At 39.9% G+C, this 16,464-nt stretch overlaps 1 protein-coding gene across 2 annotated transcripts in view; it reads right to left on the reverse strand.

Moving 5' to 3' along the window:
- Window positions 1-16,464, reverse strand: part of CDH13 (cadherin 13) — a 446,130-nt gene that overhangs the window by 352,376 nt on the left and 77,290 nt on the right. For both annotated transcript variants that reach the window (XM_051801744.1, XM_051801743.1), the window contains exon 2: window positions 8,812-8,923. In XM_051801744.1, coding sequence (XP_051657704.1) covers window positions 8,812-8,923 — 112 coding nt within the window. The remainder of the gene's footprint in view (window positions 1-8,811; window positions 8,924-16,464) is intronic.

A 16,464-nucleotide genomic window follows, 5' to 3' on the forward strand; every position in this document is an offset into this window, starting at 1 on the left:
ATGAGTTCTTTGGTTGCAAATTACACTGTATAACTCCCACAATACTGCTTTCATTGCTCTAGAAAAATATTATAAAATCACTATTTCCTGCTTTTTTCAATGACACACTTGAGTGGCTCCTCCATAACCACAAGCCAGGCTGAATACCAATCCTAACTAGAAGTGCCTTGATTAAAAACAGATACAAAGAAACCACCAACCAACCAACCAACAAAAAAAAAATACCCAAACCAAAAAAAAACGCCAAAAAGCTACAAACCAAAACCAGAAAAATCATAACTGGATAACCAAACACCAAATCTTAGGCAACTGAGCTTGTGGCCTTTCTTTCAGCCTCAGTGAATCCCTGGGAAGCTCCTGACCACAGCACTTAACAGCTGCCTTTCTACCCTCCAGATCATTTGTCTGCCTGCAGCATCACCTTGGAACCCAAACACACTCAGAGAAATTAAAGAAACCCCCTTATGCTTCTGTCACACCTGCCTGGTCTCCAGGATTATTATGAATCACAGAAATAGGTGCACCTCACTAACAGCAGCTGTGTAAATATCAGAAACATAATGTGTTCTGAAACATCACATCAGCTGTAAAGTTAAGGAATTATAGAGTTGGGATAAGTATTTCAGGTCACATAAAAGCCACTTATAACCTTGGCATTCAAACATCTCCAAATTTTCTTTTTATTATGGGACATAAAAACCAACTCATTTAAAGTATCCTTATGTTTACAGCTTCAATGCAGTTTTACAAAAAAAGGGTAAAATTTATTAGCTATGCCTATTATATATTATATTAACTGCAACAGAAGACCTGGAGCACGCTATTAATCATCTTTCCATGATGACAGAACTACAAAAGGCTGTAGGCTGTCACACCACTTCTCAGGGACTACTTTAGCCAGAATTAACCCAAAACACGTTTGGATTTGTGGCCATTTATGGCTCTTATACAGCTGGGAGCCAATACTGTGCTGTGGCACCAACATTCCCACCCAACACCAGCACAGACTGTCCTGCTCCATTCCTCCTTTCAGTCTCACCTCCTCCTTCCCTGAGTCTCAACAGGAGAAAGGAGCACTTGGCCCAGGGTCAACTCCTCACCAGAAGATGGATGCAGGGAACCAAGCACACCAACATCATTTTGGTGTTCACACGAGCATATTTTTATGCTTTTTCCAAAAGTAAAAATATTATAAGTACACCGTTTTCGTAATTTCTTGAATTCTGCCTCCCACTGTATTTATTCATTAAAGTTGAAGTTATGTTTTTATATAGGTTGGTGTTAATGTTTTATAAAGGTCAAATTATAGTTGTCTCCCTACTGTTTTATTGTAAATGTTGAGAGCTGGCACTGTAATTTAAATTCCAGCTAAATAAAGCAGGCAGGGGTCCTACTTGCAACCAGGCAATTTGGGTTTTTAGCAGACCAGAGCACATCTTGTGTTGCTGCTGGTTCACTGCCACACACAGGAAGGTAAACAAAGTCCATGTGCCTGAATGCATTCACACCAACAACATTTCTTATTGACACAGTAGAGAACACAGATATATTGTCATTATAGAATGTAATATAAGCAAAGTAAAAAATGCACCCATTTTCTACAACCTGCTTTACAGTATTTTAGCAAAGACTGCAAGACAGGACAACTCAGCTTACACATAAACCCAAGTTCCACATCACTGTTGATAAGTCTTACCTTCAGTAAAACCAACCTGACTCCCTGGCAGCAGAACAGTCCTGTGCATCAAACAGATTATCATTCACTGCAGTCTAACCTGTATTTGAGCTCTGGTACTGCCAGCAAGTGGTTCAAAAGTGTCAAAGATTTACCAATGCTGGCTACAAACGTCAGGGAGGAATTTCCCTTTTGCTATCGACTGCCTGGGAGCTGTTCCAGCATTGCCTCTCTTTTGCTGCCTTATTAAAGGCCCCTCAGTTCTGCTCCAGTTCTCTCCACAGCTGAGAGAAGAAGGTTGCACTGGGTTTTTTATTACCTTTCTTTTTTCCAAAGAAAGTAAACACATCAAAGTTAGTATTGTAAGTGGAGCTCCTCTGTAAAAACCAACATCCCACATCACTACAGGAATCTTTTAGGCCTTCCCAGGGCTCCAAGTTTTAGTTGTACCTTGTTTAAAGAGAATTCTTTGGTAAAGGAATTTCAAATTTTGTTGAAGATAATCCCTTTCAAGAAGGGATTCTTATTTTAGCAAATCCTGCCTCTTGTCTGGGTTGATATTTGTTGCAGGGACTAAAAGAACACAACACAAACATTCAGTTGATATTCACATATCCCAGAACATGACATACACTTACTTCACCATCTACAGGTTCACTTGTCTGCCCAAGAAGCAGCAGGTCCAAGGCACAAATATGCACCAAGTCATTCTAAACTGGCCAGGGTTTTCAGAATCAAGCCATTAAAATTTACTTTTTTTTTTTCCCTTCTCTAGAGGAAAAAGTTCAGGTGGATAAGTTGAACAGAGGCATAAGGCAAAACCAGAGGCATTGGCTTCCAGGTAGAAAAATCACTCAATCTGAGAAATTTCTGAAAGACTTAATGAATTTACAGCTAGTGTTACTTATTCTCAAGGTAAGGCTGAGAAATCCCCTGCCACAAGAAAGCTATGAAAAAGGAGATGTGACCATTAAAGCAGACAGACTGCTCAGGCTGAAAAAAGACTGATTTAAATAAGCAAAGGGAAAGAAAAACTGCAACTTGAAGCATGATCATAATTACATTAGAAAAGTTGTAATTTGATTTGGATTAGCAGAGAGAAATCCTAAAAGCTCAGAATTAATTGTGAACTACATCTACAATTATTTTCAAGAATACTTGCATGCTTTAAGATATCATTAAGCTAAATGAGATTCTATGTTTAAAGGAAGATTTAACCTCACATACTCCCATTTATTCTCGCTAAATGTCCACCCTGCACTTTGAAATGTAATGGAAAAGGTTTGCTGACCATGATTCTTTTGAATGGTGCTTTCCTAAGATCCTCAAATTAAGAGTTCTGTCAGAAATGCAGTCTGTGAAAATCCCAAGCAATGTGCTACAGAAATGCATTAAGGCCTCGGTGCGTGGTAATTTGTGCTGCATCTCTTTGTCAGACATGGACAGTTTCCTCCTGATAAAGTTGGGCTGGTGCTGCAGCCACAGGAAGACAACCCTGTTAAATTTTTGTCAACCATAAGCAATGTCAGAATATTTTCTTGTGGGGTTTGCCCCGAGTGAAGCCACCTACATTTTCCCGAAAGACAGATTTTTGGCCTTCCAACCCGCAGAGAAGGAACTGCATCATGGCCTGTGCTGGTGATCAGCTCAGAAGGAACAGCTCAGTTAATCTGATTTTTTGTTGTTCTGAAATTGCCAACTGGAAATGAACAGAGAAGTGTCCCCTGAAGCACCCGGGGACATTATTAACACGAGGTTTGCACCGCGCTGAGCGAGAGCCCCAACCTGCTGATCCTGAGCAGTTGGCCATCGATTTGGGTTATTAGGAGAACAGCTGGCCCGTCTCAGCCACCCAAAGCCCACACGTATTTCAAAAAAATATTAGCTGTGAAACATTATGGCTCTTGGAAGGGCTCCAGAAACAAATTAAATCTCAAACCAAGTAATCTGCTACTTTTTATCTTCCTAAATCCGGAGCAGCCCGTTACAGGAGCATTGGCTGTCGCTGCAGGGATTCTCACTCACTTTTCTTTTGTGGCTTTGTTTGGTTTGGTTTTTAAACAGGGTTGTGTGGCTTTTCTCAACAAAACTGACAAGACACTCAAAGTTTCGATTTTCATTTCCTCCACCTTGGAATTGTAATGTCAAGAGGAGGTTTCACCAAAACATGTGCCTTTCCCTCTGTTACTCTCCAAGAGTGACTGCATCCCTGAGAGATTCTGACCTAGTCCTGAAGATACTCTTCAGAGACCAAATAATTCTTTCACTCTGCTCAGTCTAAAGTCCTATCTTTAAAAAAACTATCTTAATTAAATATATATATGCATAAAAATCAAACAGTCTATTTTTGACTCATTGCCCCCTGGGTCCTGGTAATAAGCTGACATGCACTGTTTGGAAGGGAACTGTCTGACCACCTGGAACCCAACAATCATTTCTCCTATTTTTTTTTGCTTTAATCATGTGTGAGAGCAGTTTAACAGATGATATGACATGGTTATGTTGCACCAGCAATCTGCTTACATCTATTCAGAGGCACATCTGAGACATTCTATATTATTTAGTCACAATGTGTATTTGCAATGCATATGCAGACAATTTTCTCCCTCCATGTAAGAGTTCTGCATCAAACTTCAACCAATGGGTAATGCCTTAGGTATTTCAGTGCAAAAGGATCTTCCTCACTCTGCCTCCAGGAACATGTCGTAAAGTTCTTAATCTCCCACTTTAAAACTTACCATTTTTTGACCATTTTGCATATCCCCAGATATTTCCTGGAATTTTAATAACATGGGAATAGTGTGATCAGGATATGTGGCTTCAAATCCTGAGCAATATTTCTGTCCACATAGAATAAGAGAGTCCCAGATGTCTGGCCTTATTCATGTACCCAAGTGTCAGAACTGAAGCTCTGGTATTCAAATTCTATATATGTATGTGAGCCTATTAAGATGTATTTTAGAGTATAACAGGCTCTATCTGGGTAGGAAGGTTGAGATGCCTTTCTACAGAATCTGTTACCACATGCCAAGGAACGGGAACCAAGTCATTTTTCAACATTTTCTGAAGCACATTCTTAACACAGCGAGTGATTTATGTGAATGGAAAGTAATTTTAAGATGTTCGTAAAATTCAAAATGCTTTAAAGACTTCTTTATTTGGAACAGCCAGCTTGTTTCAACAAGGACACACTGCAAGTACACCTGGATAGGGGAAAAATCCAGTTATCTGGCTATTACCCAGAAGCCTAGACAGTTTTCCCTGCAAGAAATTACTAAGCTTAAAATCTTACCTCGCTAGAACATGTCTTTTTATACAAGCTAAAAACTGCAACCTGCAGATCCAATTCCCCAAAGCCTGCAATAATCAGCAAAAGGAGTTAACACTGGCATCTAAAGCTCGTGTCAAAGCTCCACAGAGGGTTTGGGGTGTTGCAGAGGGCTGGGTTGGGCCTCTATCTTGGCTCTCTGCGAGGTGAGGGAAAAGGGAAGCAGGGCAGATGAATGAAGTGCGTGTGATGACACGCTCTGCACGGATCAGAACGAGCAAGGGAGCAACTGCAGAGCTGTTGGGAGCATGAAAGAGCCATGGGAAGAGGTCACCTGTGCAGTCAAATGGCATGGAATCAGTGGGAAGAGTGGATGTGATAAATCATGGATCTCACGTGGCATCATCTCAGAATCAACAAGTGACTTGATGTGTGCTCAGGGCTGTGATCCACGGACACGTGGCACTGTGGGAGTAGGAACGGCCTTCTCTGATCTTCCCACAGCCTTTATTCACCCGGGACAAAGGAAATCTTGGAGGCCATAGCTTTGCTAGACAACAGAAGAATTGCTTCTGAGCACTAATGAGCAGTCTAACACGTTTCACATCATATGGGTAAACAACAATTTGAATAGAAAAGTCTTTGTTAAAATCCACAGAACAAAAAAAAAAGTACCCAAACACAGACAGATCCTGAAGCAGCCCAAGCTCTGAACACGCAATCCATCACGTAAGAGACAGAAGAGGTCAGGCATTAATTAACATCCAAATTAAAGCTTTTCAAGTAAGGGTCAAAACTTCCCTTGTTTTGACATTTAAAGCACTGGCAATGTACTCCCCCGTTCAGTATGCACAACACATCACCTCGTGCTTTATGTTAATTGCCTCCATTTTTCAAGTGCACTGTTTGATTCATTGTCAATTAAAAACACCCCCAAAAAGCCAAGAGCGATGTATGTTAAGTATAAACGTGATTAATGTAACACAATTACATTTCCACATTTGATGAGTCTGATTAGGAACGTTCTATCAGCCCAGCACGACAGAGCCCTGTCACTACCAGTGACCTGCCAGCCTCGCCACAGACAAGCTTCCTGATGGAGAAGCATTTCGTGGCCACAAGTGTTTCTGACAGGTGTAAAACCTGTAATCAAATGCTGTCAATTAGCACTTCATCAAGAATGTAGCAATCTTGATGAGCTTCTCTGTTTGATGGCAGAGATGGTCCTAGGTGTAAACAAAAGAAAGCTCTAAGGAAGACAAAAACAGTCACACAATTGCTTGCTAAAATAATAATTATGTGGACAGACCCTCTCCTACTTCCAGAAAACGAGTCTATGGGTCCTCTCCCATTACATCAAAGGAACATCTGGTTTAAGAAAATTGCACTCAGAGAAAAAAATTGGGCAGGCCAAAAGTAGATGACCAATGCCTGATTTTGTTTGTGATCATAGAAAGCACAAGTTATAAGGAGATAAAGGGGTCTGAGGAGGAAAAAAATAAGGTCAAAATTAGAAAAAAATAAATGAAAAAGAATAGTTAAATGAAATGGACCAAGTCTGGAGGTTGCTGTTAAATGAGATACAAGAGGTACATAAATAAATAAGAATTAAAAAGCCAGTTCAGCCTGACTACAATGAGAGAAAAACTAATAGCAACTAAATTCCAGTGAAACTAATTGGAAGGGGGATATGCACACGCAACTGGACTTTTTATGGCCAGCTTACAGGCTTTGATAAGAATTGCTACAAATCAGAACAAGAAATAAGAGAAAAGTCTGTATCCTCAGTCTGGGCATCTTTTCCTTCTTCTCACCAGTAAATGTAAAATATAATTAACATTGCCATATGTAGAAGTAATAAATACATAAGAAGCATCCATAACCTATATTTAATTACGAGGGAGATGCCAGCAATGAAATGTACAGTAGGTCCTTGTTTAAATTGAAAAAGAAAAAAAAAAGAAAAAGACTGTTATATTGCACTTCAGAAAAGAATTAAGAGCTCCTTGGCTTATTGAGGACTACAAAAACAATCACTGCTATGGGCCTGCTTTGCATATTTGCTCTATTAATTTACACAGCCCGGGTAAGCCTCACATTGCAATGCAACCGCTGAATTACCCCGCTCTCGGGTAATGGGGATAAAAAGATGCAAGAGCATGCAAAGTGTGTTCAGACAGACAATTAAAATTATCAGTTCTGTTGACAGCTAAAATGAAGAAACTGTGCTGAGGTTTGATGTTGCTGCATGAAGGACACAGGGCTTGCGAGTGATTGAATTAACGGGGCTCACGCGCTGACGGGCTGCCTTTGTCAGACATCGCACATTAGGCCAATTTAGTGTCTGCTTATTAAAATAATTTCATTCCAAAGATTGTTTCCAGGCATTTCTGAATCTCCTCCTGCTCTTCCCTCCTCCTCACATTACCAAAGGCATCTTAATTATTGTGCTCGGCTTATGCCAGTGCAAGTTGCTGGGTCATCACAGAACAGCCCAGTCAATTTGGCTGAACCAACTCATCCTTCAGGTGATCCTCTCCCAGTCAGCAGGAGATCTGGACAGACACACTACAGCCTGAAGCAGATAAAGTATACAACAAAGGCCATTTTTGTTCAATTTAACACTAGTTTATCAATATTCCTTTTTTTTACATAGGTCTTTAACCCTGCATGCTTATTAAACCTACTATGCTTCTTATATTGTAAGATTTTGACTTTTAATCATGCAGGAATGTGTTTGGCAGCTCTTCAAAAATTAGAATTCCAAAGACAACAAAATTGCCCAAAGAAATTAGAAGTTTGAAATCTCTTTCCTAAACTGAAGAAGCATCTCACATCTCTGAGCAGTATTGCTACTCATGATCTAAATCTCCCACGAAAAAGCAACTCAGACTGAGCAACATCGAAATGCTGAGACTAAAAAATGCCATCCTAAAGGTTTATTTTAGCACCTGTTAGAGGTTGAATAACTTAAGCTTAAGGGAGTCGTTTAAATAGACTTTGGCAACTAATTCTGATGCTTCATTTTGAAAAGTTAGTGCTATTTTAAAGTGAATGCACACAGATTAATTACACCTACAGTGAGAATGCATCAATATGTAGTAGCAATATGTGGAGAGAAGTGAAAATGGCAGCCTTTAAGTCTTTAAAGGCATCTGGATGTACCACTGGATAAGGCACTGCCTTGGTTTGACAGTGTTGAAGTCCCAAAGCTCCAGGATGGAATGAACAGGTTGTGACACTGAAGTGCTGGAATGAACCACCACCAGTTAAAGCTCCTCAGTTTAATGCTTTGAGTACCTTGTGCCAGACTGGATTTTATGTTGTGGCACCTGGTCAGGGGAAATATTGCTGAATATCCCAGCTGTGTGACACACACAGGAACATTCTGCAATCACTGATGATCCCAAGCTCCATCAAGCCTCCTCTGAATTTCATGTAAAGACTTGGACTTGCACCAGATATGAATGAAACTTTTAAGGTACAAAGTTCTAAACCTGAGTTGTAGAGATTATTTCATAGTGAAATGTGGATAGGTAAGTCCTGATTTTCAAGCTCATAGGTAAGGCCATAAAAAAAAAAAAAAAAAAAAAGAGTAAATTTGCTTTTTAAAAAGTTACATATTCTAAGTTTTCATAATATTCATATAGTCCTAATTATTATACATCATATTTTGTCATCTCTAATACATGGAACAGAGTAAAGTCTGTAGAGATATAGGATTCATGTAGGGGAACTCAGACAGAATCATGGCAGTATTCAAAATCCTAAGTACAAAAAAAAAAGCTCTCTGATAAATGGCAGGAATCAAATGCATACATAAACAATTCTGATTTTTGCACAATAGTGATATATGAAAATAACGTACGGTTCAGAACCAGCCGGTCCTCTGTGAATTCAAATGGCTTCTCAATATGAAAAACCTTCTGCTGGAATCCAGGGACACATTCTAAATCTTCTGCCCATGCAAGCAGCAGAATCTGAGGGGGGAAAAAAAAAAAACAGAAATAGACTTTGAGCATCCATTCCTTCATCCATCATGTTGGCTTCTGGGAACGATACCGGGCCTGGGCTCGGTGCTCATAAAACAAAACACTGGGCTTCATACTCATAAAACAAAATATCCATCACATCACACTTCCCTTTCAAATCTTGCTAAACAATTTTTTACGTAAGGTTTTTGCTTTTATATATGTGGGCTGGCATGGAAGTTACAAAATAGGAGCTTTCAAGGTGAAGTTCAGTTCAGAATATCAATAAAGAATATTATTGATCTTCCTGAACGATTTAATGTTGCTCCTAAAAATCACATGCACTGAGCTTAGCTGAATACAGCTGGACTTAAATATATGCTTAAATTAAGCATATGTAAGTTGATTTGAATAAGAGATAAATTAGGACCTCCAAACCTGTTTCAGAAAGTTGACCACTAAGTTACAGAATAAATTCTTTATTTAAGGGTAAAGTTTCACCTACAGAAGTTTTATTTATAAAAGAACTTCTTTGCTAATAAATATAAACTCTTGCTTTTCTCTTCTTTCCCTCCAAGCCACAGTTTGTCCATTTTCCCTATAATCAAAAGCTTGTTTACACCAAGGGAAGACTGAAAAAGAAATGTGTGCATCATAGTGGATCTGAAGGTTAAAGTTGAATACAGTTTGTGAAACTGTTAGTATATGGTCACCAAAGTTCTCTGTCACCACAGGAACACCCTGACAAAGGAGGAAGCTTAAAAGCAAAATAAAATTGCTTGGAAATAGGTACAGTATTAATCTCAGTCTCTGAAGCATTTTACTTCTGAGGAGAGAAAACAACCTGAAGGGTTATTTTTTCTTGGCAGCTGTTACACGAGAGCATGGAGGTAAGAACGCTCCAGGAAGAAGCAGCAAGAAAAAAAATTACTGCAAAGTTTAAAAGGTTAAAGAGAGAGGCAAAAGGAGGTGAGTATAAGAGTAGGAAAAGCCAAATCATATTTTCCAACCTCAACATGTGTAACTACATTTTCAGAGGCACTTTCTACTTCAGAACCTCCAAAGGTGTATTTTGAAACCTGACTTTCAGGTGGGGTACTGAGTACTCTGATCTCAAGTCATTCTGGCCAATCTCCTGCTTGCTGGGCAGTCCAAACCAAATCAAGCAGAGAGGGTGCATAGAAACCAAGAAGGAAACAGTTGAACACGGGGGTTCTGAGTGACACTCGCTCTTACATTCAGGTGGCCCTGCACAAGTGGGTCTGTTTACTCAGGACACCCTCAACACACAATGGAAGTTTTGCAAATCAGACTGTGAAGACAATTTCTCCCCTGTCCCACACTAGTGAATGCTGAAGGCTCCTTTCTGCTTCAAGTGACAAACTGCACTCTCCCTTCCCCAGCAGCATCCCTCAGTCCTGCTCCTACTCCATTATCACCTACGCCTGCTGATCTTGATCCTGATCCTACAGTGATGTCCTGTGAAATTTTAACATCTGCATGTTCCCCTCTTCACCACCACTCACAGTCCATTTGCTAACTCAGTGATACATTGGCTGCTCCCTCCTTTCATGCACTTCACACTCCCTGTAAGTTCTGGGGGATCCCATTTATAAAAGCCAAAGGCAGCAATATCCCACCTGCTCTGCATTAGTTTTCTTATCAAAACCAACTGCTGGAGCATTTGTTTCATGTCACTGACATTGGCTCTAAAAGCTTGGCTAGAAGTGCCAGCAGACTGCAAGAAAAAAGGCAGAATATTTCATGGCAATTAAGCTGGTGGAAGACAAATGCAGCAGATGGACACCTTTGCCTTCCATCCTGGCCTGCTCTATGTTTGTCTCTTGGAAGAATTAACCAAGAAAGGAGAGAGACTTAAGCACACCAAGGTGCAACACACTTGACTGCTATTCCCTTCTGTGTACTCTCACTGCTGCTGCCCTTCTAAAAAGGTTTAAAACCACAGCACCTGATCCCTCAGTCACTTATTGACATTGACATACTGATTTTATTGGAGATTTTGGACTCTGTAGGGGTTGAGAATTGAGCACGTCCCCTTCAGTCTTCCCACATGAGATGTTTGCAAACATGAACTGACATATTTCGAGCCTGCCCAGAAAATTGTTCGTAAAACTTGATTACCGATTGTTAAAAACCCCCAGCCTTATATGCATTTAAATGGGCACATGCACAGGAAGAAAGACCCACATGCACTTTCTGCACACATCTTCACAGGTGCAGTTTTAAAGTACCTGTCCTTCTGACTCAGAGTGTTCCTGAATGAATATGCATCAAAGTGCAATCACAGCAGAAGGAAAACTCTTCCAATCTCAAGATGCAAAGCAACAACTGAAGCAAAGATTCATAAGGAGTCCACACCAGAAAAATAGTCCAAGCCATACATGCTGAAATTTCTCTCCAAACAGCTCTCCCCCTAAAGGATTAACACAGTGAGCAAGAGGAGAAATCGTGTTCTGATCTCCCAGCTACTGGAGTCTTAAAGCTGAAACTCTTGTCTTACAGAGCTATAAATAAAAAGCCTCTTTGGACATCATCTATGTCAGTACTTAGAGAAGGCAATATGTGTACTTTATCAGATTTGTGACAGGATAAGTTGACTTTGAAATCTGGGCAATCTAAATGGGTCATGAGTTAACTTCTGTAAGCCTGGTACAGAAGCCTCACATAATACACATGCAGCAAATAGAAAATGACCTTTACTCCCTTTGAAATAATTACAAGACTCAGGCTCAGCCTTGCTGTGAAACAGAACATTTTATTCCACTTGTGCAATTCCAGGCACTTTCTTTTCTCAACATGTCAGACAAAATGTTAAATTTGTCATCACATGGAGAGTTTTTAATTAATTACCGTTGAAAACGACAATTATTCTTTTAATTTATTTTTCCCATGAAGTAACTTCTGTTGAACTAAATGTCTATCTCATTAAAATAATTCCTGTTAAAGTTCTTCACGCTGGGGAAAAAAAGTCTTCAAAAATATCTTGAAAAAAGTAAGCCAAGCAGATATATGTTGAAGGCAAAGAGACTTGTTCAAAGCAGAATACATTGGAATTTAAGCACCGTGTAGTTTTTGTATTTTTGGATATCATAAAAGGGTTTATGGGCTGATAGCTGTCTAAAGAAAAACTTCAGCTAAATTCACTGAAAATAATATTTAAGTGTCACATGTAGATCTCAGAATATATAAATACTGTTCACACATCTAGTCGAGTAAGTGTTGGACAATTAGTACAAAAGGATCCTTCAGTTGCTACAAAGAAAAAAAGCCAAATTCTTGAACAAAAATGCCAATTATGCAGCAAACAAACTGCTCATGAAAATCTAAAGGGTTAGAAATCTGAAAAGCAAACCAGACAGTTGTGACCACTCAGACCTACAGATCCTGTGTTCACTGACAAGGAAAATCAAAGTTTTTCATAACCTGCTGCTTTGCAGAACCCTACGGAGCAAGGACTCAGTTTTAATATCCTGACAATTTGTCTTCCTGAATTTATTGCCAGTCAACTCTAAGGAAATGTCACTAGTTCAGATAACTCCTGTCCTAGTTTGGCCACGGAGAGAGAACTGTACTCCTGATGAGGTACCAAGCTAAGAAACACCTTTTTTTTTTAGTTAATAAAACAGCACACGCCTGCTGGTGGACCTTTAGTGACCTCCCCACTTGCACTGAAAGCTGCTCACACAGGATATGGTTGGAAAGCAAAAAAAGGACAGCAATTTTATACCACACTGCAGAGGAAATTAATAAAGTCCCTGATGTTAAAGTACCTCTGGGTATCACGACGTGTCAAAACCCAGGGTTCTTCTGCCTCCTCTGCTGGTGACAAAGTCAGTCTCTGAAACACCCTTTCAAAGAATTTCAGAATTTTTATGTCCTTTTCTACTTGCACAGTTTCAAGTTGGACTGGCCACGTCCTCGCCCTGAAAATGAATTTTCTCACCTTTTACTGTAAACACTCTCATGTCTTCATCAGCCCTACCTGCAGGAGATCACCTATCACAAAAACACATGCTTCAGAATATTAATTGCATTTCACACACATTCTTAGGGTGTGAAATTCATCCTTGTGCAAGGCTTTATTTAATTAGAGATGTAGATGGTGCAGACACCTGGGAAAGCCATCTGCCCAGACTGGAATTTTACACACAATAAATGCAAACAAATCTCATTTCGTAGGGCAATATTCTGTAGGATCACAATCTGCCTTTGGCTTCAGGAGAGTAACCTGAAATGAAAACAAACCAACAGAAACCAGCACAAAGGAAGAGCTAAAACAGAAATCACACTCATTTCTAATAAGAGGAATAACCTCAAAAGTTCAAAAATTATGAATCACTTCCTAAGAAATTGGATTTTTAGTGGTGATTTTTTTTTTGTTTGTTTGGAGTTGTAGGTAGGGCAGGTTTTTTTGAAGTGTGATTTTTGGGGGTTCTTTTTTATTCATGTGACTCATTTACTTGGAAGCGGGTATTGAAAATTTATGCTTCCGAGTTTTTCTCTGGAAACACGAGAACTCAAAATTTGGGGTTTTGCATATGAAAACTTCAGATTTTCATCTAAAATACGGTGATCCTTGAAGCTGAGAACAGCAGAGAGAGAAAAGCAATCAGAATAATGAGAACTGCCAACACTGAATTAAATTGCACATGGCAAAACATTTTTATCATGCAGATCAAGATCTTTTAATTTTAAAATCATCTCCATCTTCAGGTGCTGCAACATTAGACCCTCCCAAAAATGGATAGGGAGGAAGCCATCAAAGAAAAACAAGTGATGAGCATCACAGGCACAGATATGATGAAATCAGTAAGAACTATTAATTGATTTTAGGTTTTTACTCTAGATTTAAGTGAGGGAGTCATTTAAATGAAGTTAACAGAGAGAGATTTAAGCAGAATAAAGAGAGCTCTGCTCTAAGGAAGGTTCTCATTCTGCATTATGTAGACTTCAATTAGAGTGTCAGCAGGTCCTAAGGCAATTGTTTCATCAGATCACACACAGGCTGGACATGAAGTTCTCCTTGACTTCTGTATTTTTTAACATCAACTAAAACAGCAAAAAAAAAAAAACTCAAAAGCCTGAACAACTTATCTTCTGATTGGCATAATTAGCAAAGGTATTTTAACTTTACATGAAGGTATGTTGAATTATTTATCTCTGAAAGTGACTAAATGAATTAAAACACGCAGCTCTTTTGAATTAATTTGATTTCTGGAGTGTTACAATCTGGGGTATTTTTTTTTATTCAATATTTTCATTTTGGAGGGAAGTTTTCACTGTTTCAGGCTTTAACCTCTCTTCTTTTTATCAGGAGAGAAGTTAAAAAAAAAAAAAACTATTTACAATCTCTACAGCTCTACCTCTATATCTGATAGTGAATTCCAGTCATTTTTGTAAGAAATGCTATTAAGATTTGGCACTAAGATTCTTCAAGGATGATAAATATTCTTTTAAAGGGCCTACCTATCCATTTACTGCACAGCTCTGTCCTAAAAGGCAGAGTCACACTTGGAGTACTGAAGAGTGGGCTATGAAAATGCAAATTAGAATGACTTTACTGTCTCACATGAATTCAGTTCTCCTGTCACTAAGCTGGGTGACTGCACCAGGCATCCATTAACTGCAAACAAAATGTGACAAACTCTTTTGTGAGACTACCTACCACAGGAACTTCCTCTTTATGAGCACTTTCCTGGGGAATCTATGTTTATTATACGGATTTTATCACACAGTCAGTAAAAAATGGGCCTCTTCCACGACACCGGGAATCTCGTTAAGTTATTCAAGAAGCAATTTGCCAGTGGTGATGCCTGAACAGCCACTTGTCCTCTGAAATTCCAGATCTCTGGAAGAGGCACTACCACTGGGTTAAGATGTGACTCCAGGGGTTGTTTAGAGCCCAAAGTGCCTCGGAGTCCCCCCTGCTCGGGGCGGAGAAAATGAGAAATGCACCAGAAAGCACAGGAGGGCTTTGACAACATCCCTGTTTGAAGCCACAGCTGGGATGAGTCCTCTCTCCCCAGCACCTACCTGACTGGAAACCAGTCACTTTTTCTGCTCTTCTCCCTGAGCCCAGTCACAGTTCCAGGTGTGACACCCAGTGCCCACGGGATAGTGGAGCTGGGTGTGAGACCCCCCAGTCTGCACCACAACCTGCCCTGGGACTGCCCCCGAAAATTCAGCTTCTTAATGAACTCTTACTATCACATTGTCCATGCTTCAGAACATGAGCTGGTTTGGAGCTCACCTTGACTCACAACCCCAGGAAAAACTTGGGAACTCCAAGGAAAGCCTGAAGACATTCCAAACCCACCTGGACACGTTCCTGTGTCACCTGATCCAGATGACCCTGCCTGGGCAGAGGGGTTGGACTGGGTGGTCCCCAGAGGTCCCTTCCAGCCCTAAAGGTTCTGTGAAACCCTTACACAGGCCTGGAATGAACCACCTCTGGTGTCACAAGCAGGCCCAACTTACAGACTCCTGCCTGGATCTCTTGATCCCGATCATAAATAATTCTCCCTACACTCCATAATTCCCGACCTTTATTCTGATGGTCATTTCATAACTTCCAGAATAAATTTGTTCATGGTCAATTTACAGCCATTTATTCTCTTACAAGTCTCATGTCATAACTTAATTAACCTTTGTCCTCTCTAAATCTTCCATTTATCAGGCCAGACAAACCAAGCTCTTTCCAACTCCTCCTATATGTGATCATCTCACTAGCCTTTCAGTGGGCCTGCTTAAGTTCACACCTGTGCAAAACACACAAAGAATTCCAGATAAATATTCTCCAGGGTCTGGTAGGTGATCCTGATGTTTCCTTAAGCCCAAAATATGTTGTCTAATGCTTCCTGAAATTCTACTTTTTCTTTTTAAGTCTCGTCATGCTGATGCTCACGATCGTTCTCAAATTAACCAGCACACAAAGAGTAGAAAAATTTGACATGGGCAGAGGTACTGCCACCATTTACCTATGACAGTGTTAAGTAGCTTCTGCAAACAGAGTCAGGATTAATCTTTATGAAATATAAATGCATTGCTAAATAATAAATATTCATGTATTGCTAAATCTGTGCCCTTTGACCAGCTGGGAACCAGCTCTGCTCACAGTGGGCAGAGATCTCACAGCACAAGCTTAACCTTCCCTCTCCATGCAGATCATGAGCTGAGACAAAGGATCTGCCCCTAAATCTGAGCTTCCAGCTCAAGAGGAGTTGTACTCACATGGCTCAGAGTGCAGGATCAACCTACTGTTCCATCAACGTGGATGATGATGAACATTGTTCAGATTTCTGTAATCCAGGGAATAAATATCACCCTGGTTCATTAAGTATTTTAATAACAGAGGCCAAAACGTGTTACCTGTGCTCAAAGTAAGTAATATTTTAAATTACTCAACTATTTAGCAAGTCAATCCCTCCCCATGGTGATTAATGGCACCATCTAACACACCAGACTGGAGCAAAAGGATGGGTTGGGCTCCAAGGTTAGTTTTTGTTGATTTTTAGGCATTATGAAAGAAG

This window comes from Manacus candei, unplaced genomic scaffold (genome assembly GCF_025592945.1).
Source record: "Manacus candei isolate 608988 ecotype Guabito, Panama unplaced genomic scaffold, ASM2559294v1 h1tg000053l, whole genome shotgun sequence".
NCBI lineage: Eukaryota > Metazoa > Chordata > Aves > Passeriformes > Pipridae > Manacus > Manacus candei.